General features: G+C 37.4%; 1 protein-coding gene across 3 annotated transcripts in view; it reads left to right on the top strand.

Annotated features, from left to right (window-relative positions):
• Window positions 1–24,806, top strand: part of ATP6V1C1 (ATPase H+ transporting V1 subunit C1) — a 53,785-nt gene that overhangs the window by 15,214 nt on the left and 13,765 nt on the right. For 2 of the 3 annotated variants that reach the window (XM_082675129.1, XM_082675130.1), the window contains 11 exons: window positions 232–299; window positions 5,153–5,238; window positions 8,082–8,176; window positions 9,732–9,823; window positions 11,008–11,106; window positions 13,020–13,088; window positions 17,287–17,379; window positions 17,467–17,560; window positions 19,222–19,319; window positions 20,528–20,654; window positions 22,443–23,190. In XM_082675129.1, the coding sequence (XP_082531255.1) occupies window positions 232–299; window positions 5,153–5,238; window positions 8,082–8,176; window positions 9,732–9,823; window positions 11,008–11,106; window positions 13,020–13,088; window positions 17,287–17,379; window positions 17,467–17,560; window positions 19,222–19,319; window positions 20,528–20,654; window positions 22,443–22,538 (1,017 nt within the window). In that variant the 3' untranslated portion in view covers window positions 22,539–23,190. Of the gene's footprint in view, window positions 1–231; window positions 300–5,152; window positions 5,239–8,081; window positions 8,177–9,731; window positions 9,824–11,007; window positions 11,107–13,019; window positions 13,089–17,286; window positions 17,380–17,466; window positions 17,561–19,221; window positions 19,320–20,527; window positions 20,655–22,442; window positions 23,191–24,806 lie in introns of those variants that run through there. The other variant, XM_082675131.1, reaches the window with a different exon arrangement.

Here is a 24,806-nt window from a genome sequence, read left to right as displayed (position 1 = left end):
GAATCTTCACATCTAAGTGGTGGCTGTGCCCATGAATTAGAGGATTATCTTGTACATATAAATAGCTTTGCAGTGTCTAGCAAACATTTTTTAACCACACTTGCATATTATGAAATAAAATATGGAGAACTTAAGATTTGCAGGCCCTTCAAATCAAGATGTTGTATTACCTTGTTTAAAAAAAAAAACAGGATGAAATCTCAGTAATGAAATGTTGTTTTTCCCTTCTAGGTTGGCACACTGGACGTCTTGGTTGGTTTGTCGGATGAACTGGCTAAACTGGATGCATTTGTAGAAGGGTAATGTATTTATATGCATAGGCTAGAGCAAAATGAGAGTCGCTATTAGGCTACGGGGGCATTGGGTTTATTATCACATGTGTATTCTGCTTATTGGAATGGTTTTAGAAAACTGACTTTTTTTCTTTGTAAATCAACTTTATGAAGATATAATTAACGTGCAATAAAATACAGCTGTTTGACGTGTGAAAATGGTGACTCCTTTTAATATTTTTATTGAGATATAATTTACATGCTAGGCAGTTCACCTACTTCAAGTGTACAATTCAGTGATTTTTCATATATTCACAGAGTTGTGCAGCCATCACCACAATCAATTTTAGTACATTTTCATCCCCCTGCCACTACCATAAACATCCTGTTTCCATTAGTAGTTACTCCCTAACCCCCACTGCCCACTAACCTACTTTCTGACACTACATGTTTGCTTTTTGTGGACATTTCATATAAATGGAATCATACAATATGTGGTCTCTTGTGACTGGCTTCTTTTCCTTAGTGTAATGTTTTCAAGGTTCATCCGTGTTGTAGCATGTATCAACATTTAATTTCTTTTTATTACCAAATAATATTACATTGTGAGGATATACTGCATTTTGTTAATCCATTCATCAGTTGATGGATATTAAGGTTGTTTCCATTTTTTGGCTCATATGAATAATGCTACCATGAATATTTGTGTACAAGTGTTTGTGAGCTCATGTGTTTTCATTTCTCTTGGGTATGTACCTAGGAGTGGAATTGCTGGGTCAATGTGACTGTACTTTTAACATTTTGAAGAACTGCCAGACTGTTTTCCAAAGTGGTTGTACCATTTTACGGTCTCACCAGCAGTGTACGAAGGTTCTCATTTCTCCATATTGTCGACAATACTTGTTACTATCCATCTTTTTGATTATAGCCATCCTAGTGGATATTAAAGAGAATTTCATTGTGTTTTTGATTTGCATTTCCCTGATGGCTAATAATGTGTTTAACATCTTTTCATGTGTTTGTTAGCCATTTGTGTTTCTTCTTCGGGGAAATGTCTGTTTGGATCCTTTGCCTGTTTTTTAATTGGCATATTGGTCATTTGATTATTGACTTGTAAGAGTTCTTTATATATTCTAGATACAACTCTTATCAGATATGACTTGCAAATATTCTCTCCCATTCTGTCGGTCGTCTTCACTTTCTACATAGTGTCCTTTGAAGCACAAAACATTTAATTTTAATGTCCAATTTATCTCTTTTTTGTTGTTGCTTGTGTTTTTGATGTTGTATGGAAGAAAACATTGCCTAATCCAAGGTCACACAGTTTTATGTCTGTATTTTCTCTAAGAGTTTTATAGTTTTAGTTTTTACATTTAGGTCTTTGATCCATTTTGAGTGAATTTTGTATATGGTGGTAGGGAGAAGTCCATCTTCATTCTTTTGCATGTGGATATCCAGTTGTCCATTTGTTGAAAAGACTATTCTCTCTCCGTTGAACTGTCCTGACACCCTTGCAAAAATCCATGGAACATAAATGTAAGGGTTTATTTCTGGACTCTCATTTGTATTCCATATTCCTGTCCTTATGCCAGTACCACATTGCCCTCTTTACTGCAGCTTTGTAGTAAGTTTTGAAATTAGGAAGTGTGAGCTCTCCAACTTAACTTTGTCTTTTTCAAGATTATTTTGGCTGTTTGCTTCCTTTCATTTCCATTTGAATTTTAGGAATACCATGTCAAATCTCTGCTAGAAGTCAGCTGGAATTTTGAGGGGGATTATGTAGAATCTGTAGATAATTGGGGCAGTATTGCCATCCTGACATATTAAGTCTTTGATTCATGAACATGGGCTGTTATGCCATTTATTTGAAGATTTATTTGGTGATGATTTTGTCTTCAAAATTCAGTTACATTAAAAGATTTTTCTAGGCTACAGGTTTAGTCACTTGAAATTCAGTTACTGTGTATTTTAGCTGAAGATGGGTATGGGATCCATAATAACTTTCTGAATTTTGATTAATTGACAGACTCAGTCTACAATCCCTTTGACTCTTGACGTACAGAGCTTTCTAAATACTTAGGGCTTAGGTAAATAGGTATAATTTGTAAAAAACCAGAATTTTGGAGAATGTTAGAAATGTACCTCTGATTAAAGCTTTAAGGGAACAGACCTGAGTAGAGGGGAACTTAATCTCAAAATCTGTGCAGAAGGGTTTTCTTGTTTATGCTGTTATGCTTTTCTGAATTGATAGAACCACCATAATGCAGTACTCTGGTAGTAGAGGCTGAGGTGTTGCAGAGAGATCTTTTGACATAACAACATGTGGTAAGTAAATAAATAGACCTAAAGATGTACTCATGAGGCAAAAGGCCAGTTGGGGGCTAGTTTTACAGTAGATTATGCAAGAGATACTGAAAACGTCAGCTAAGGGCAGGCACTAGGCAATAAAAATGGAAAAGAGAGGATGAAAGCAAAAGTAACAAACTGCTTTTAGGGTTAATAATTCCATGCATTCAGTAGAGCAAATGTGAAAATAATTTTTGATGATAGTCTCAGTTCTTACCATCAGTCAGTTTTTTGTCTCTTGGTTTCTTGATTATAGGTTTTTAATTAAGTAAACTTTTCGTGGTTGCCCCCCCCCGAGGTGATTGTCCTTTCTGCAGTCCCACCAGCCTCATTGCAACGTTAGGTCATGACAACGAAGAGGACAGTGAGAAGGGAGGTTCCTGAGAATATAATTATTAACACTTACTTGGATCCTTATAAATCATCTCAGTAGCTCTCTAGATCTTTCTTTAAATCATCAGTGGGATGTCCTGAATATAGTTTAAGGTTTGCGCACATTTTTTAGGGAAGTAAGTATTTAGGGCAAATGCAGTTCATTTGGTCAGAAGCATTGCAAGTTGCCTATGCAGTTTGTCAGCTATTCTTTTCTGCACTGTTACGCAATCTAGTCTTTGTATCAGTCTTCCTGAAAGATAAGAGGAATTTAAAAATCATGATTGTTAGACTTAGGTAGAATTGACAGATGCTAGCTTAATGACTGAGTGTTCCAGTTTTTAAACACTGAACATTGTGGTGGAGTAAATTATAGTTCATACTTTTTCAGTAATCTGATCATTAGAGCAGTTTGTTTTTTGTTTTTGTTTTTTAAGGTGACCATGTGTCATGGATACTTCCGTAGAGATGAATAGGGAGATTGTCAAGGTCTGAGTTATGCGATGTTAAGTTGATAAATTTGACACCAGGCAGTTCTACACTCTGAACCATTTCTGTGGTAAACATGCACATTTTTTTAAAAAAATTGAAGTATAGTTGATTTACAGTGTTGTGAACATGCACATTTTGGAATGTTCATAGCAGATGGTTCTGTTTACAAGATGCTCGTCAACTTATATAGGAATAATGGTTTGTCTTCTGTGAAGGAATGGGTGAATTTTGGAGACACAGCCAAGTGTATGGACAAATCCCAAGTTAAACATGTTGAAGACTTATGGCTTACATCATTTTTTTCTGAATTTGTTCCACTTTCTTAGGTTTGAGGTCATTCCGCATAGGATTGTCATTCACATTTTGTCCTTCTGTTGCTTCTTTCTGGCCTTTATTGGTTCATGTTGCAGGAGTTTCTTAATTTGTCTTCCAGTTTACACTCCCTGTTGTTGAGCACAAAGTCATTGGAGTAATTGTCCGAAGTCCTGTTTTGACCATATTACACCTCTTCCTAAAGGCTGACATCAGAGGCAATCTACCTGCAGTCTGGCCCCAGCTGGCCGTCCTAGCACAACCTCCTTTCTCCTGAGCACGACACTCCCGGCAGTCTGGACCCCTCATCATTCGTTGCTTTTCTTATCTCTCTGGATCTTGACTCCTATGATGCCCTGTGGCAAGAATATACATTCTTCCCACCTAATCAGCCTTTCAAAACCATTCCTGTCCTTCATTGCCCTGCGCCTGATCCGTTATGCTTTTTTGATTACAGTAGCTGGAAGTGAAGTCTTTTTCCTTTATGCGTTTCTGTCTGTAGCCTGGTCATCTCAGCTGGCGCTCACCACAGATGGCTTTGTATTTAGTCATCCGTCTTTTTTGGTATCTTTCCATTTTGATTTTAAGCAATGGGAAGCTAGATTTTTGGCGTATACTTTTGTATCCCACCCACGGCCCAGAGGCAGACAAGGAATGGGGGAAAGAACAACAGACTCCAGAGTCAAGACACCACGTTTTTAGTCACAGCTCTGCTGGGAACTGGTTTTGTGACTTTTGGGGCTAAGTCACTTACTCTCTTCATACCTGGGGGTGTCTTTATTTATAAAGTGAAGGGATTGAGAAGGTGATATGCAGATGCCTCAGTAGTTTTGGCACCATGGTTTCCCCTTTAGATTGTTTTTCTCAAATAGTAGATGCTCAATAAATAGTTAATGAATAAGTAGTGTAGGACCGCATTCTTCATTGTTACCATTGCTTGTATTCTATTGCCTGTGGGATCCCTTTTGTCCTAAGGGGAAGGACATAACTGGTGAATGAAAGCTCCTGCTTCCCCCTTTGTTTTTGCAGTGCAGTGAGATCTGTTGCCCAGTTTTTCAGCTTATTCTTGCTAGCTTTCCACTACTTTCTTTCTGGACTTGGTAAACATATTGCATGTGGTCTCCTTAAAACTACAGTTACTCAGTTGAGTTTGACATATGTAATAAGATCTTCGTGCTTTTTGTCCTTAAAACATTATTTTAGAAGTTAGGACCCATTTGTTCTATATTATACAGATAGTGTAATTGGAACAAATAGAGTCAAATTCGTGTCTTTATGTAATGTGTTCATTGTATAGTATGGAATTTAGGTTGTTTTCCTGAAAGTGATTGTTGATTTTTTTTTTTTTTTCTCCCAAGGGTGGTTAAGAAAGTGGCTCAGTATATGGCTGACGTATTGGAGGATAGTAAAGATAAAGTTCAGGAGAATTTGTTGGCCAATGGAGGTAAGCTAATGTTTCATGATTTGCAATTTATTTCTATAAAGTGAACGACTTAAAAAAGGTTTATAGGTAAGGATATTAAATACAATAGAAAGCCATTAAAATAGAATGATTACTACTGAATTTGGTGATATTGCCAGTTACATTCTTTCCTCTGAAACACAACCTCTCATAAGACAATCCTACATAATATATAATATAGTTTATGATATGGATCTTCCAAAAGCAATATTATAAAGATTTACCTTAGTTCTTTCCAGAATCTATTTGTCAACTCCCATTAACAACTGTGTTTCCAAGTTATGTCTCTCAGCATTGTTCCAGTTGAATACTTGTTTTCTCTGGCTTTTTGTATTTAATAGCATCCAACTGCCAAATCCTTACAATAAAAATTATTAATTTTATTGCAGAGTAATGCCTCCTCCCTTCAGATTTGAATGTGACATTTCTTTAGTACCCATAGAAATAGTCTACCACTGACCTCTCCATAGCTAGAAACTAGTATTTACGTAGAGTTTGCTTTATGTAATAATGGCTTTATAAAGATGGTTTCAACCGCATTGTTGTCATTTATACTTGGATTTGTTGTTTTCTCCTGAAATATCACTTTAGCACTTGCTTCATTTTTAATTAGGCTGATCTTTAGTGATATGTCATTATAATAAGAAACAACCCTTTCCTTTCTTTCTGTCCTATATTGCCTACTGTGATAAATAAAGGTCACTGATGTGACTTGGTTAAATTAACGTTTGTTAAGTAAAGCCCTGGGGTGTCATGGGTTGGTGAGCCACGGTTCAACAAAAAACCACAAGGGAAAGAGAAATAGAGAAGTTTATTACTCACAGGTCCTGGAGGAGGGGGGCAAGGCAGGGAGGTCAAGACGGGGTGCTGGCAGAGGGAGAGCGGCGGGACCTGGGGCACATGCCTTTATTAGGGTCCGTGGGTGGAGTGCTTTGGGGTTCCCAAGCCAAGTCCAGGTTGGTCGATTCAAACCAAAAAGGAGGGTTTCGGTTAACTTCGAGGGGGTCTTATCTAAAGGGTACACTAGCAGGGGAGGCCCTGGGCAGCAGCAGAGAGCGCTTATCGTAGGGTCATATCAGAGAAATCATATCAGGAGCTTACATCTACTTGTGATTGCAGGCTGTTATCTAGTATAACTTCTAGGCCCCTGTAGGCCACTTGGCCACACAGAAATGGATGCTGAGGCAGCAGTATGGGGATTTGGCTAAACTCTCAGCAGTCACTGTATTTTAAATCCAGTGTCTCTCTAATCTCATTTCTTCTCCTTGCAAGTAATAGATGCTCAGAAGTACTTAATCAGTAAAAAAAAAAATTTTTAGTAGTTTATTTTTACTCTTTGCTAATAATAGCGATCCTGAGCTGCTTACTGTGTCTGTTAACGTGCGGCTGGGGGCAGGACGAAAGTTAGGTGTGTTAACAACTTAGTTGCCTTCACTGGTCTCTAGGTACCTGATGAACTAGGGCGGTCAGTCTGCGAGGCCGAATGGGGGGTGACAGTCTAGGGGGCATTGCATCCAAAACTGCTTTTGGAGATACCATCTATGTTGTTGACTCGCTGGTATTATGTAGGGAGAAGTTGAGGAGAGAAGATATTTTGGTATGAATTACTTTTGCCAGTTAACCATAATTGACATTTGGTTTCCCTGACCTTGGTCCCATCAGACTTGAGGAGTAAAGTCATCTTGACTACCACACTTCCAGGGAATTAGTGGTTGAGTGTCTCTTTGGCTCTGCATTTCTTTTTTTTTTTTTTTTGCGGTACGCGGGCCTCTCACTGTTGTGGTCTCTCCCGTTGCGGAGCACAGGCTCTGGACGTGCAGGCTCAGCGACCATGGCTCACGGGCCCAGCCGCTCCGCGGCATGTGGGATCTTCCCGGACCGGGGCACGAACCCGCGTCCCGTGCATCGTCAGGCGGACTCTCAACCGCTGTGCCACCAGGGAAGCTCTGCATTTCTTATTCTTGTCATTTGAAAGTGCAAAGGTCCATGTTTTGAAGATTACTGAAATATAGACTCCTAGAAACAGTCATCACAGCGTTTTAACAGACAAGTTCATTTTCAGTTTGTTTGGGTAAGTTGCAAAGAAAGAACATACTTTTGTCAGATTCTACTTATTGAGGAGACAGTTTGAAGTAGGGTTTTTTTTTAATGTATTATTTTTTAAATTATTTTATTTTATTTATTTTTGGCTGTGTTGGGTCTTTGTTGCTGCGCGTGGGCTTTCTCTAGTTGCGGCAAGCGGGGGCAACTCTTCATTGCGGTGCGTGGGCTTCTCATTGCTGTGGATTCTTTGGTTGCAGAGCGCGGGCTCTAGGCGCACGGGCTCAGTAGTTGCGGCGCGTGGGCTCAGTAGTTGTGGCATGCAGGCTCTAGAGCACAGGCTCCACGGCATGTGGGATCTTCCTGGACCAGGGCTCGAACCCATGTCTCCTGCATTGGCAGGTGGATTCTTAACCACTGTGCCACCAGGGAATCCCCTGAAGTAGATTCTTAATCTTTTTGTGTCTCTTTCTTCTACATATGAGGCATATCATGGGTATGTACATATTCCATTTATTAAGTCATCAGATTAGAAAGGAACATTTTAATATATATTAAATTTTGAGTAAGGAGAAGAGATCCAATCAGATTACAAGGTAAAAATTTTGATTAATCCATGTTACTTAATACAGTTCCACATTTACTTAACCAGGACTCTTCACAAATGATGACATCTTTACTGATTTTCTTAATGCCAGTTTCAGCACTAAAACCTATTACTGTGTAGCAAACTATAAAAAATTCTATTGCTTCTCCTCAGTAATTAATTTCTTCCCTTATTTCAGTTGACTTGGTTACTTATATAACAAGGTTTCAATGGGACATGGCTAAATATCCAATCAAGCAGTCCCTGAAAAATATTTCTGAAATAATTGCCAAGGTAAGATAAAAAATGATACAGGTAGGACACATTGATTTATAGTGGCTTTATTTATTTTATAAGTATTTAGCTATTAAATACTCTAATTTAGGTTTTGACAGGGCAGCTTAATTATATGTGACTTACTACAGTTTTACTAAAAAAAAAGGTGTCAAAAAAGGATAACACTTTCATGTGTACATTATCCAAATTGTGTAGTTTATTTAGGTAGTTAAGTTAAATGTTGCATCAACAATGTTTGAATAAGAAAAGTAACTTTAAAATTTTATAGTTATTTATATAAATTTGAAGCATAATTGAGATCACATAGAACAGGAAGTTGGAATAGATTAGAGATTTATGAATCATTCAGATGTATGATAATGGTAACTTAAGTATGTTTATGTACAGTACTGATTCAGATTAAACTTTATGGGTTCTCTGACACCTTCCCTTCTGATGTTCAGTATTGATTCTCTACCCAGAAAAATTGCCCGTATTCTTGTACCACATGATTTTATGTACAGTTTCAGGGAGCCCACAGGTGTTAAAGCCCATCCATGAATTCACTGAATTAAGAGCTCCTTTTATGTTTCAAAGTCCTTGAGCTTGAGAGAAAAATGTAAAAGTCTTACCTGAAACTATAATGAGGCAGTAGACAAGGACCTATTAATTGTGTGACAACATTTCTATGACCTGGCTAGGATGAAAAGTATGGTTTAAATCATCTGGACAGACTTCCTTGGCTCCCACTGGCTTTATTTGTACGTTGTGCTCTATGGTTAAATGTAAATGAATAGCATATCAAGGATTTTAACTCAAGTCATCATATAATTTAATGAAAATGAGTAGTCAGATAATATAAAGTGGTGCTCTTACTATGAGCCTTGTTTTCTTTTGATCCTTATCAAGGATTTAGTCGTCATCTTCCTGATACTATTATAGTCGAGGAAAGAGGCTCAGAGAGGTGAAATAGTTTACCCCAGTGCCACACAGCTGGTGATGGTAGAGCTGAGTTGAAATTAGTTCCTCAAACGTTAAATCTACTGCTTTGTGTTTTCTCCCTAAGTTGTTAGTAGTTTTACTCATCTTTTTGAAAAATCAGCTTGTGTAACATGTATAAATAAATTCAAACATAATTTTAATTTTATTGCAAAAATATTTTGTGGAAGAGTTGTGGTGTTATGAACAGCAAAACTCTATGTGATTTAGTTCCTTTGGAAATTAATCCTTGAAACTTGTATTTTAAAGTCTTTTAATTAGTTATCTCTGTAACCAGTGGCATAGATTCCATTTACGTGGTTTAAGAAGTAATATAGTAACAATAATTAAAATACATGTAGACTAAAACATTATCCTTAATAGAAAAGATTATATGAAAATTACCATAGTTATTAAAAATGAAGTAGGTTTGTTTTTTAATGACCTTTAAAGGCATGCTTTTAAAATAATAGAATATTTTTACATCAGGAACTAGTGGTGTTTTGTTTTTTAAAGTTTAAGCACAGCTACTTTGATTGTATTAGCAGAGGCAGGTTTAGGAAAATTTTCCCTTTTTCTCTTTTTCTCTTTAAAGGGAGTGACTCAGATTGACAATGACCTGAAATCTCGAGCATCCGCATATAACAACCTGAAAGGGAATCTTCAGAATTTGGAACGAAAGAATGCGTAAGCATGTCAAGTATATGTAAATAATTAAAAATTGGGAGGGACTTCCCTGGAGGTCCAGTAGTTAAGAATCTGTGCTTCCACTGCAGGGGGTGCAGGTTCAATCCTGGGCGGGGAACTAAGATTCCGTGTGCCTCATGGCACAGCCAAAAAAAAAAAAAAAAGAATTGGGGACGTACTCTAGCTTACACTGAATGAACTATTGTTAGGGGTTAGTAAGTTCCACTTTGTGCTGTTTCTATAATCAAAATGGTGTTTTTTTCACTTCATGGAGAAAAGCTCACTAATTCAGGCTAGTCAAAACAGATGTGAGGCTGATTTATTATACTCGTTTCATACATAATACTTGTGAGTTGGGTCCTGGTTTATCCCTTTATCCATCTGGTTTTTCACTGAAAATTATCTAAAGTTAATTGTTTTAAATCAAATGATAGTTTAATTACATAGCAATTATCTGCTGCTTAAAAGAATTCTATAGAAGAATCCTTTTGTAATGTAATACTCCTTCTTTAATTTTTCTGTTTTCCAAGTTTTGATTTTTTACATATTAGGTTTTCTTAAAATAGACCACTTTTGTTTTGGTTAATATCACTGTAGTATGACTACTACAAGTGTAGCTTTAAGCACTTAACTCTTCCAGTTATGCATTCATATCCCAGAGAGAAAGTTGGTTGGATACTGTCAGTGGTGCAAACAGGGCAAGTCATTTTCACTGTGAAATGTACTAGGAGACCAAATGAAGACTGTGTTAAAAGAGTTGATTATTGGGTTAACTAACCAAAATTGATACCCAGGAAGAGGGAGGAAAATCAAAGGTTGTGCTTAGATGATATGATTTCATAATTATGATGAGGTAGACTTTAATTGATACCTAATGAATAACACTTTCTCAGTTAAGATACTATATATGTAATCAAGAGAAGAGCTGAGTTATAATAATTAAAGCAAACACAAAGGGAGACACTAGAGGCAAGTTCTGATAAAATGTTTACATTTCTTCGGGTTTGGATGTGGGAAATATTTAGCTAAATTTTGACTTCTTATAAAATAAAATGTTAACTCAGGCTAATCCCTCTCTTGAGATGTATATATAGTATATGTGACTATAATTAGCCTGCTGTTTCTTTACTTGTGTTCTGGAAGCACATAATTATCAGCCTAATGATTTTTTTCTTATTTCTCAGAGGAAGTTTGCTAACTAGAAGTCTAGCAGAAATTGTGAAGAAGGATGACTTTGTTCTTGACTCAGAGTATCTCGTCACATTACTGGTCGTGGTTCCCAAGTATGTCTTTTTATTACAGAAGGTTTTTACCTGTTAAAATACAAGAAAAATATTAGTGTCTGATATTGTAATTTGAAGTTTTCCATAAACCCAAGTGTAAAGGGAGTATCACCTTGTCATTTGCTCTGTCAACCAACATGTACTCGTATGGCACATACAGTAGAATTTAGTTCATAACCTGGTAATAGAGCTGTCAATTATAAATTGATATTCCAGATCAAAATTTGCTTAGTACAGTTGGCCCATTAAAAAATTAAATAATGCTAAATTATTGGACTTAAAAGAAATATTGTTCTTAGATTTTTCAAAACAGGGAGCTATTTCTTTTTCTGAAAAATATTTGATGATTGGTTAGGATGAATTAAGCCCTCTTGAGAAGCAAAGGATGGATTAGATAAAAGCTTGGCATATTTTTTCTGCAAAGGGCCAGATAGTAAGTATTTTACCCTTTGCAAGGCATATGGTCTCTGATACAACTACTCAGTTCTGCCACTTCAACTTTGTGGTTGTAGCTGAAAGCGGTCACACACAGTATGTACATGAATGAACATGGCTGTGTGTCAGTAGAAATTTATTTACAAAAACAGGTGTACAGGTTATGGGTGTAGTTTGCTGGGTTAGACTATCCTTTGAAATCTCCTTTAGATTAGGCTTTCTGTTTTAATTAATATTTGGTAATCTTGGTAAAATGAAACCTTTGGAAGATTAGAACTGTCTGTGTGTGTCTGTGTCTGTGTGTGTGTGTGTGTGTGTGTGTGTGTGTGTGTGAGAGAGAGAGAGAGAGAGGGGGGGGGGGGAGAGGGAGAGGGAGAGAGGGAAAGAGACACTGTTAATGGTTTCACTTCTGACTTACACTAAAATCTCACTATCAGGGAATCTTCAGGGGATCCAAACTGGGATGGGAGATTTGGGGACTCTTCAGAGCATTATTCATAAAATCTTTCTTTGCTGTGCTCTCCATTTTTGTCTGGTTAGGAAACTGGGAATATTAGAAAATGATGCCTACTGGAAAGGGGTGGGAAAGGACCTCCATTGAATTTCAGTGGCTACAGTATTACCTGACTTCTGCATTTTACCTCTTACTGCAGAATACTAGAACAGTATTTCTAAAAAATTTCTCTGTCTTTGTGTTTTTATACTTATACAGGAAAATAACCTTTGCCCAGATAAAAGATTTGTCTCATGCAACCTTTATTTAAAATTTGTGTTTAAGACCAGAAGTTTTCATAGTTTTCTGTGCACTGTACTTGAAACCTCGGATAGGACCTAGGATACCTTGTATAATGGATTATTCACTATCCTGGCTATAGATACTACAATTCTTTATTTTGTACTGCATATATAATCATCTCTCGCCACACCCACAAAAGCCAGTGGTGTCTAGAAAGGTTGTTGCACAGTGATCTGTGGCAGCTTGGTTTACTGTCACTTTGTTTACTCAGCACTTCCTGGTACTCTGTGCTTTTGGTAAATGTGGTTTTACCCAGCTGTTCATAATAGTCACTGAATAGAAATGTTAGTGATTTCAGCATGGCTTCTCTCTCTCTTTCTTTCGTTTTTTTTCTTTTTTTGGTGAGGTAATAATGTATATCAACCCTAAAGTTTGAAAGTAATTTAGATTCTGTATTTTGCTTTGCTTCCTTTCCAAACTTAGTTCTAGAATGTGCCTCTTTTGCAGTAGTTACTGGATGTAAGAGATGGTGAGCTGTATTTCCTGCTTTACCACTCAGTGTATTTGAAATTCATTCTTTGTACAAAACTTGATTTTGTCGTTGTTGTTGTTAAATAGATTTGAGGTATACCTGTTATAGTTGGATTTCCTATTTGTCTCATAATTTTTTCTCTTTCTGGGCTCGGCAGGAAGGTAGGACTTGTTTTTCTCTTCCAGTAACTTAATTGTATCTTTTCTGCAGGTTAAACCACAATGACTGGATTAAGCAGTACGAAACATTAGCTGAAATGGTAGTTCCAAGGTCTAGCAAGTAAGTAGTAGTCTTTGTAAAGCCTGTTTCTTTCGTAGAATTCCTTTGGTAGTTTGGATGTTGGAATAGGAGATATCTTTATCTTGCCTTTGTGGTAAATTTTACAGTTTTGGAGCCATCATTTTCACCTTAAAAATGAGTGAGTTATATTAACTCTAGCTACTGTAGACCTGGAAGGGCCTTTGTATAGTCTGATCAACCCACTCATGTTTATAGATGTAGAAGTTTGAGGCCACAGAGGTGACGTGGTTTGCCCAGAGTCACACATCTCATTAGTGACAGAGCTGTAACTAGAACCCAGATCTCTGGTGTGGTACTTTTTCTGCTGTGCTACCCTCTCAAAATTCTTCCTTCAATATTTATTGTATACCTACTGTGTGTCTATATTTCCTCATTTATCTTGCAAAGGAAGTGTACCAAGATGGCTACTAGGGTACTCTGTTGATCTGCAAATATTTACCATCACTTTCCAGTACGCATAGATTCTACTGAGTCTGTACTTTCCTTTAAAAAAAAAAAAAACTTTTATTAAGCAATTTTAAACTTATGGATTAATATTCACTGTCTCATTTGATATGTACAGCAATTCCATGAAGTAGTTTTGGCAGTTATACTTTTTCTCATAGATGAAGAAATACAAATGCAGAAGAGTTAAGTCATTGCCTAAAGTGTATATGGCTGTATAAGTGTGCAGTGGCAAAGTTAGGACTAAAACTCAGGTCTTTTAACTCCAAGTCCTACACTCTTGACACTACATAGCATGTCATTTTTTCCTGCATTCTGCCATTCTACACAAGATATTCTTCAAGAAAATATTAAGTACAGTGTATATGCACCCCCAAAGAATTGTTTTGTATATACATATATATCCCTCAGTGTGTATATATATATATACCGTCAGCATGGTGAAAGAAGGGTCTAGGAGGTAGTAAAGAAGTGGTGTTAGTAAGGCCAGGCCCATGAAATATTTTCTTTTCCAGTTTCATTGTGTCATATGGGAGGTAGCTTAGTATAATGGAAAGAGTCCTGGACCCAGGGATCTGAGTTCTATTGCTGGTTCTGCTACCAACTTGCTATGTGACCTGCGGTAAGTCTTTTAACTTCTCTGGGCCTCATTTTCTTTGTAAAATGAGCATCACACCTTCCCTGTACACATTATGAGGCTCTTTTAAGGCTTGATAAGATAATAAGGTAGAAGGTAATATGATTATTGTAGTTTCACAAATGTTGATTTTTTGAGAATGAAACCACAAACCTGTGCTCATTGTGAATTTTTTTCCCATTTGGGGGGAATACTTTCCATTCACACTGGCCCTTCACGTGGTAAACTGAAGATTGAGGTTGTGTCTTAATGCTGGTTTTCCTCCGAAGCTATTTATCCTGACAGATGACACCTTCTTAGACCTTTGTGCTCTGGAGACCGTAAAAGTCACAGAGGTTGTCTTTATGTTTGGGGGCAGGGAGAGGAGGAGAGTAAGGACCCAGTGCACACAGAATGTCCTCCCACCCTGTGGTGTGTGAGCCTAGTCCAGGGGAGTGGTGTGTAGGCCCAGGTTTATTTGGAAAGAAGGACTTTAGAAATATTACTTCAGACTTACATCTTTTGAAAAATCACTTCGGTAGTTAAAAGGAAAAAAATTTCAGATGCCAACAGTTCAGTATAGGCAATACCTGTCTTCTGAATGACCCCTGAGTGCTCACTGACCACCTGAGAGTCCCCAGCCCTTCCTCACCCAGTGAAAACATCTGTTCACCTATTTATCAGTCTAAAGACTTTTGGAATCATTGATTTGAAAAGTTATTTAAATTTAGTCATTGAGAACAATGCAGTAGCTCAGCCAGCACCTGAAGAGGATGCTTAGTTCACATGGGGCAGCAGGTTTTAGTGGGTTAGTCTGGAATTTTGTACTTCTGTTTAGGAAAGATCTCTATGACTTGATGTTGGATTTTTCCCTTATCATAATAACTAACATTTTTGAGTGATTACTATGTGCTGGTCATTGTTCTAAGTGCTTTATTTTAAAGTGAATTACAAGTAGTAATACTGTCACTTGTTGCTTTTTGGCACAATACCTGAGTGGTTACTCTTGGAAGCAGTGAAGATGAAAGTGGACTTTTGAGGAAGAAGAATGGATTGAAAAAAACATCTTTAAACCTGAAAGAAATAATTTCACCTAAAAAACACACAAAATCTAGCTATTTGCAAAATATTCTACATAAATCTTGAAAGATTGGACCATGTGAAATATTGCCATCATTGGGTGGTTAAGTGCAGGGATGTGTATAAATGCCAGGTCAGAGTTAAAGGCCAAAGAAGCTGAGAGGCTGAGTTCTGCTTCTTTCTGTTGGAAAAACTGTTCAGAAAGAGGTGCTTCTCACTTGTACTTTCAGAATTACCACTTAGCTTTTTGTCTGTCTACTTTTGCTTGTTAAGATAATCCGGTTGCGTTACGTCACTGGTTGACTTCGGCCTTTTCTCTGTTGTTGGAAAAACAGCACCACAAACTGATTGGTGCTTCACAGAAGCTTTTGTTCAGGGAGCTAGAGTTCCAGATGAACCAGAGGATCCTAGCGAGGAAGGCCTAGAAAAAAACACTAGCCATTGTTCAAAGAAACGTTTCTTTTGTGTTTTGGAGCAGGGGTTGCAAAGATAACTTTTACAAAGAAAAGCAGGAAAGATGCCTTGGCAATGAAGTGGGTAGGTTGATTGGGGAGCAGAGCAGATGGCAGGACCGAGTCTTAGGAGAGCGGTAAGAAGTCAGAAGCAGCAGGAAGAGCTAGTAGGCTCCAGAAGCACTGCCACGCCCATGGGAGACTGAAAATGCCGTGAGGCAGCCGAAAAGCATTGACCTTTCGTTTCCTCTCGGCCTGGTTTTGTGTGTGAGGAGCTAGTGTTACTGTTTCTACACAGCAGTAGAACTAAACGAAGAGAGTGAGTTTGGAGACCCAGCCTGCAGCTCACAGACTGTCATCTCCACTTGATTTCTGTAGCTGTTCCCTTGGCCTCACCCTCAATCTCTAGAAAGGCTTTACGGCTGGCATCTTAAACTGTAACCCAACTCTTGAACCTGAGCCTTCTTTCCATCTTTTTCACTGTCACGGAACCTGCTGTTTGACGTTGTCCACATCTCTGGTCCCCACCCCTTTGTTTGCATGGACCTTCAAAACAGCAAAGTACTAAAGTTAAAAAGATCAGTTAAGGTTAAGATAAGTTTAAAAGGTGAATATGATAGTGGTGGAATATTGTTAGGATCTGAGATAGCCTGTCAAGTTGGATTTGGCTTTGTTTTGTTTTCTTAACAAATTTATTTATTTATTTTTGGCTGCGTTGGGTCTTCGTTGCTGTGTGTGGGCTTTCTCTAGTTGCGGCGAACGGGGGCTACTCTTCGTTGCGGTGCGTGGGCTTCTCTTGTTGCGGAGCACGGGCTCTAGAACGCAGGCTCAGTAGTTGTGGCGCATGGGCTTAGTTGCTCCATGGCATGTGGGATCTTCCCAGACCAGGGATCGAACCCATGTCTCCTGCATTGGCAGGTGGATTCTTAACCACTGGGCCACCAGAGAAGTCCCTTGGCTTTGTTTAGATCCCAATCAGTTTGCACATAACTGTCAGTTGTGGCAAACCTGAGGGTCATTAAAGGTTTGTTATCGAGTTCTGTCCACTTTGTAGCTACCTTGCTTTAGATCTGATGGGCACTGGGAAGAAGAACGCAGGATAATAGTTTTAAGAGGGCACAAGTTAAAAGGGGTGGGCCCGGACTCATGGGTCAGGGCTGGGCTGGAGAGAGGAAGAGAGATTTCAGTCACCAGAAGAGAAGAGGGTGCTTAGCAAGGAAGTAAGGAGATTCTGGAAACCAGCCAGGTGCTGGATGATTTTTCCTCAGCTGGCCTAGTGCTGATAGAGATGGAAAAGCATGATTCTTGAGTTTGGATGCTTTACTTGATTTAATGTTTAATTTTGTTGGTTAGGAAGGAATGCACTAGGGGGCTGTTAAGGCACCGTAAATAAAAACATCATAAACACTGAGTGTCTTCAGTGTGGAGGCAGTACAGATGAAAAGCACTGAAGTGGTTTGGGAAGGGCTGCTGTACCCTACTGTCTGTTCCTCCTCTTCCTGCCCCTGTTTCTGAATTCTGCCCTCAATATGAACGTGAGCAATAAATACAAAGCTTTAAGTGGACTTGGTCTTTCTCTCTCTAGTGTTCTCTCAGAGGACCAAGACAGTTACCTGTGTAATGTCACCTTGTTTAGGAAGGCAGTTGATGACTTCAGACACAAAGCCAGGGAAAACAAGTAAGATTATTATTTTTTATTTTTTAATTTGTTAGATCACCTATACATGGTGTGGACAATTTTGGTTTTTTTCCCCCCCCAATTTAGATTCATCGTTCGTGACTTCCAGTATAATGAAGAGGAGATGAAAGCAGACAAAGAAGAAATGAACAGGCTTTCTACCGACAAGAAAAAGCAATTTGTATGCGTTTTTAATACTTAGTAATACTATCAGTGTTAAGCAGAAGAAAAAGTGGGACTGCTTTTCTTTAATTTAAAAGAAAACAAAACTTTTCTGATTTTGCTTTTGAGACATTTGATTCTAGCTTTTTTTCCTACTAAATAATCAAAATAAGTTTTCTCTAAGCAACCTGAGATCTGTGAATCCTTATCTTAAAATATATTATCTTAAAATTAACCCCCCTTAAGTCCATATCAGAAATTAATTTTAAATGCAGTGTTTTAATTAATACCCATATAGTGAGGGGTTATTTTAGTTAAGTAGTAGTTCTCTCTCTTCAGTAAGAAATTTCATTTTTTGAGGCAGATTTTTTTAATGCTGCGTGCAGTCTTTTATTGGAGGAATTTGTATTTAAACCATTGGTGAGTTAGTATGTTCTAGGCACAGTGGAGAACAGGGATGGAATTGTGAGTGAAAGATGGTGTTGACTTTCTTGCCATCTCAAGTGCAGGATTATTGTGAAGACTAAAGATTGTATGGAAGGGGAAACATGATGAGTGAAAATGTATTTCTCTTGTAATGCAAGAGGAAATAAAAGCACATTCCATTTAAAGTTATTTCCAAGTACTTTATGAACTATTGCATCTCAGTTGGGAGAAAACTAACCCTAACCAAGTAATGTCAAATAAAACCAACTTGTTGGGGAGTTCCAGATCACTTTTAAAGAACAGATACTTTAACCAAAGACTTTCACCTTGTTGTATTATCCTTTTTTTGTAAATTGATTGTTACATCCAAATGAGCCTAATAATGTTATCTAAATAACTATTAGCTGAACTGATCATGTGTGTCTTTTAAGTATGGAGAGGTGGTAATAAGTTATTTGTCATTTGTTTCTTTAAAGAAGTGTTTTTATTTAGAAGTACTGAATAACTAAATTCAGAAAGAATATATACTACATAATAGAACCATTAAAAATTTAGAACATGATGAACAGATTTTAGGGATCTAGATCAACCCCCTGATTTTACAGATGAGAAAACTAACACCTAGGGATATTAAATGACTTACTACATAGCTATTTTTCGTTATTCCTGAGAAGTTGTGTGTAATTGAATTCTATTTTAAATGTATAAAATGTTTAAGAGTATTGGATAGTAAATTTAGATTTTTATATTTTCAAACCTGTAGAAGGAAACTTCTATATTCTGTGTCACTTTAAATGACTTTCATTAAAACATAGGCCTTTTTGGGATTTCCCTGGTGCTCCAGTGGTTAGGACTCTGCACTTCCACTGCAAGGGGCGTGGGTTCGATCCCTGGTCAGGGAACTAAGATCCTACAAGCCACGTGGTGCGGCCAAAAAACAGAAAGAAAATAATAATAATAATTATATATATATATATATATATACCTTTTTCTGTGTAGTGAATAGATTCAATGGATTTTTGTATCTACTGAGGTTACAGAGTAGTGGCTTAATCTTTTCATCTAATTTAAGGTAAAGTATCCAAGATAATGAGAATAATGAAACATTTTTAAAGTGAATTATAATGTGATTTAATGCTCCTAAAGATTCTTACTGGATAGTTGCTCCTTTAAAAATACTTGATTTATCTAATTTCTAACTGTCATTTTCAGGACAAATTTTTGGTGATTTTTTTTTTTTCTCTCTTTCTCTAGGGACCACTTGTACGGTGGCTGAAAGTGAATTTCAGTGAGGCGTTTATTGCGTGGATTCATGTAAAAGCGTTGAGGGTTTTTGTTGAGTCTGTTTTGAGGTAAAGGAAGTTAATTGAGAAACTTGGAACTAAAGAATTTATAGATCCCTTTACATTGGACCTCTTTATTAAAACACACAGTCTACTAATAGGAAATTGATTTGGAGAAACCAAAGGGCCAGTCGTGAGGGAGAGATTGTCAGTGTCATACTGCTTATATTACGTGCATGTTGGTCTTGTCCCTTAATACCGGGTTTAAAGAAAGAGATCACGCTGCTGTGCTCGCTGATTCTTTTCTTATTATGTACTTAAGTTAAATGTAGATTATGAAATATTAGCCAGTGTTTGTTTAAAAGAAGATCATTCACATATTTTATATGTAGTTTGGTACGCAGTATACCTAACGATGCCTTATTTGAAGTCCTCATTTCAGTTAACCTAAAATATTTTTTTATCTTGAGGTACTTAAAATCTCAATCATCTTGTGATCCTCTGTACATGTTGCTCATATTAGAAATATATCAAAATGTTTATCTGCAGTCATGCTCACTATTTGTAAATTTCTTTGAATTTTCATAGTAGATATGGGTAGTAATCTCATGTTGTTTATTATCATGAAAGCCCTCCGTGTTCTTGGGTTCCGAATCCATGGATTCAACCAACCGTGGGTTGAAAATATTCGAAAAAGAAACTCCAGAAAGTTCCAAAAGGCAAAACTTGAATTTACTGAGCACTAGCAACGATTTACATAGCATTTGCATTTTACTTACAACTAATTACATAGCATTTACATTGTATTATAAGTAATCTAGAGATGATTTTAAAGTATACTGGAGAATATGTGTAGGTTATATGCAAACACTACACCATTTTATTTAAGGGACCTGAGCATCCGTGGATTTTGGTATCCATAGGGGTCCTGGAGCCAATTCCCTGCAGATACCTAGAGACACTGTACTAAGTTTACATATTACCACTGTCTGCTGAGGGTATTCATAGATTACCTTAAAAATTGAAGAGTAATTAAAAGTAATTCCTAGTAGACAGTTGGCTCTCATCCTAAAGAAAGATTTCTAATGGACATTGAGGACCAGAGAAGGTTTGAGTTTCTGTGTATATTAGTTGAACTTGTAAACATGGTCATTAAAGTGAGGTACTCTTTCCCCATTAACTGTGATTAAAGAAGAGTATGAGAGTATTTGCTTTAAAAAGAAAATCTCTGCATATGTTTGCTTGTGTTACATCCTGTATTTCTGCTTATTTATAAGGTATGGCTTGCCAGTGAACTTCCAAGCAATGCTCCTTCAGCCCAATAAGAAAACAATGAAGAAACTAAGAGAAGTATTATATGAATTGTATAAACATCTAGATAGCAGTGCAGCAGCTATTATCGATGTAAGTATTTATTAGACAACCTGGTAGAAGAGGAACTGGATGAATTTCAGAAAAAATTATTGGAAGAAGATAAGAGGTTATTTAACCTTTTGAAAGTTGCTTTAAGATTCTCAATTTGTTAGTAATTAATTTACCTGATAGCTTAGCAAATAATTTACCTTGTTTACCCCATTTTACTAGTTGCTTCTTGGTATTTCTAAAAGCCAGTTGTTATCTTGCTGTAGATCCGATGTTTTTTGTGTTTTGGGTTTTTTTTTTTTGGCTGTACGTGGGCCTCTCACAGAGCCGATGTTTATAGCTGCAGAAATACACACACAACCAGTGATACTAGTTATTTACAAAAGTTATAAATTGCAGAGAGCAAGAAAATAAGTAGTCATTGTAACTTTATTTGGTAGAAGTAGTGGAGTCAATAGATGAGCATTTTAAAGGGAACTATCATTTCTCTAAAATGGTATGTGTTTATGTGTTCTTTTTAAACAGAAAGATACAAATAGTATGTGTGCTTTTCGTTGTTGCTGTTGTTTAAAATTGTAATAGGCTTTTATGTTTTTGATTTCCAATATCTTGCTGATTTTTTTCTCTTTAGTTTAGGACGGCAATATTTCACATGTGCATTAGTTAGAACCCATGAAAAAAATCAGGGTTTCTTGATAGAAGAAAATGCAGGAAATGACTCTGCATTTTGTAGAGTTGATAATATGTGAAGTCTAACTGTTCGATACATAATTTCCTACCAGTAAATTCTTACAACATGCATATGTAATAAGTGGTATCTGTAAAAATCACACTTGGTTTATTTTTATCCAGCATTTTATAAGCCATGTGTCTCCTAAACTCAGTACACCAAGCCTGAGATTAAAGAAGTAATTTTATACAGTATGCATAAGAAAGGATGGTGGGGTGATGCTTAAACACACACAGGCTTTGAGGGCAGAGAGTGCTTCAATCTGGCTTTACTACTCAATCTGTTTCCTAGGGCAAGTCAGCCTTTATTTATTTATTTATTTTTAAAGATTTATTTATTATTTATTTATTTTTAAAATTTTATTTTTGGCTGCATCAGGTCTTAGTTGTGGCATGCGGGATCTTCCTTGAGGCATGCAGGATCTTTCGTTGTGGCACGCGGATTTTCTCTTCTCTAGTTGTGGCGCGAAGGCTCCAGGGCCTGTGAGCTCAGTAGTTGTGACACACGGGCTTAGTTGCTCCGTGGCATGTGGGATCCTTAGTTCGAGGATCGAACCCGCATCCTCTGCATTGTAAGGTGGATTCTTTACCACTGGACCGCCAGGGAGGTCTCAAGTCAGCCTTTCAGAGATTGTTTTCTCATTTGCAAAATGGAGTTAGCAATGCCAAACTCAGATTAAATTAGCAAAAATATATAAACTTAGCCCAGAGTAGATGTTCATTAGGAAGTTACAGGCATACCTTGTTTTGCTGTGCTTCACTTTATTGAAATTTACAGATAATGCACTTTTCAATTTACAAATTGAAGGTTTGTGGCAACCCTGCATTGTCAGATGATGGTTTGCATTTTTTAGCAATAAAGTATTTTTGAATTAAGGTGTATGTACATTGTTTTTCAAGACATAATGCTGTTGCACACTTAATAGACTGTAGTATAGTGTAAACATAACATTTATATGCACTGGGAAACCGCTCGCTTTACTGTGGTGGTCTGGAACAGAACCTGCAATATCTCCAAGGTATGCCTATGAATGGTAATACTTTTTTTCTTGTTTAATTTCTTTAAGTACTTAGTTGAATAATCATCTGATTTTTCAATAGGCTCCTATGGATATTCCAGGCTTAAACCTGAGTCAACAGGAATATTACCCCTATGTGTACTACAAGATCGATTGCAACTTGCTGGAATTCAAGTAAAATGAGCCCCCCAGATAGCCCTGCCCTCATGTCGGTGTCGGTGTTTGCTAACAGACGTAGGTTGTAGTATGGCTGTACTTTTAACTCTCTCTTACCCCTTGCTTGCTTCTCACCCCCTTTCCTATTCGCGTTCTCTCGTAGTGGTCCATTTGTCAACATTTTGTTTTTAAAAGGAAACTATATGTCTTGTTTCTTTTTATTGATCAGGTCTGTAAATGTGTACTAAAAAAAAAAAATCAGAGTTTATTTATAAACAGAATAGTTTATTTAAAAAGAAGGTCTTACTTCATCGGTATTGTGGTATGCATTAATTCCATTTGTTGCTGTTGTGACAGAAGCCTTGTGTACAAGGGAATGGTGTAAACAGTTATACCATTTTGTTCACTGTATTTAGTAAACATAATTGTTTAATAGTTATTGAATCGTGATGTAAAGAAATGTGACAATATTCAGGTATGTGCTTTCTGAATGTTTCAAATTACAATCTGTGAGCACTTGACACCCACAGGAGAGAATAAAATTACCTGTGCAAAGGTGGATTGTGGTGTGTGTAACTTCCAAAGATTACGGTTCAAGTTTGAAGATTATTTTTGAACACATGGTGGGTATTTACATTTGGACGCTAGACTTTCAGGTCTCTCAATTAGGAGGTAGGGCCAATTTTTGAATAAAGTGTAGTAGAACTCTGCAGTTTTAGTCATTTGTTTTGTCTAAGTATTTTACATGTTTCCTTTTTAAGATTGTTAATTTTGCCTTCATCTTGACATTGATGTCATTTCTGATGTAGTCTGAAAAGAGGCATTGCTAACCTTACAAACCTCTGAAATGAGACTTAGGTTAGCATCCCAAGTGAGCTTTTAGAAGAGGATTTTGTGGCAGTGCTCCCCTTCCTGTGTCCTCCCAGTCTTGTAAATGGGAGAAAGAAATTTAGGTTTTAAGGGCATTTCCAAACTACCGTATTCCATCTAGAAAATTAGCCTCTCAAATCCGTTTTATTTCAAAATTGTATACTGTTATGTCAAAAGTAATTGTTAACTTCAAACAAATCCAGACTTCTATGAAGTAAAACATGAGAGACGAGCCCTCTTAGCCCCTAAGTTTTTTCTTCGCAAGGAAGTTACAGAGTTTTTCAGGCCTTCTCCTGTATCTCTACAACATATATATCCACACAGTTTATTTTTAAATAAAAATAGGATCATATCACACATATTCTGTCACTTGCTTTTTTTGCTTACTAGTATAGCCAGGGTATCTTGTCAGTGTGTCTAGAGCTACCTCATTCTTTTAACTGGCTACAGTGGTTTTCTATCATGTATTTGTGTCACAGTGTAGCTAACTGGATGGATCTTCACCTTGTTTTTGGTTTTGCTCTTACAACCGCTGATGCGGTAAACATCCTTGTCTTTGTTTATTCGTAGCAGTATTTCTGTAAGAAAGAGCCTGGAAGTAGGGTTGGTAGGTCATAGGGTATATATATTTAAAGTTTTGACATAACTGCCAAGTTATTGTCAGAATTCTCAGTTCAAGACATGATTGGAATGCAGTTTTATTTTCAGTTTTTCTTTGGATAAGAGGAAGCTGAAAAGTTTTGGTTTTGATGTCAGCAAATTCTGGTTTTGTCTTCTTTTGCAAGTGTTCTTTGAGTCTTAGTGTTTGTAAAACGGGTATAATCTCTGTCATGGGGGGATGTGTTTTGATGATTAAAAGATTGTTAGGCCCACACGATGACTGGAAGGTTTTCCTTAGTCTTTAGTATTATTGTGATAGGAGTAGGTGGGGATTGTGTCAGGTTTAAAATTCCAGCATATGTTTGGAACTATGGGACTTTGATTATCATTTCTCTCTGGGATACAGAGCAGCTGCGTGAGTAGCTCTGCAGCCAGACCCCAGCTCTGCTACCAGTTAGCCCTGTGGTCTCAGCGCTCGCGCCCTCCTTGGTAGAATGGGGTAGGTAGAGTGCCCACCTCATAGTCTGTCGGGTTGAGTATCCAGCGGCCCATCCAGTGCTTGGAGTGGTGCACGAGGAGAGCTTGATTCACGGGCGGACGGTCCTAGAAGAGGGCCAGTAGCTCCTTTTCCACTTGTGTTTAACCTGGGAATTTCAAGGCGTGAGTCATTGTGGAGTCTGAAGGTTAGAAAGAAGTAGTGATGTGTGTGTGTGCGCGCGTGTGTGTGTGCGTGTGTGTGTGTGGTGGGGTAAGGAATACAGTCTGTGTCTGTAGCGCAGCGTTAAAGCAGTTTGAGAGTCTCCGAGCTGCAGTCTGTGTT

Source organism: Grampus griseus (genome assembly GCF_964374135.1).
Source record: "Grampus griseus genome assembly, chromosome: 17".
Lineage (NCBI taxonomy): Eukaryota > Metazoa > Chordata > Mammalia > Artiodactyla > Delphinidae > Grampus > Grampus griseus.
This window is presented reverse-complemented; position numbering and strand designations above follow the sequence as displayed.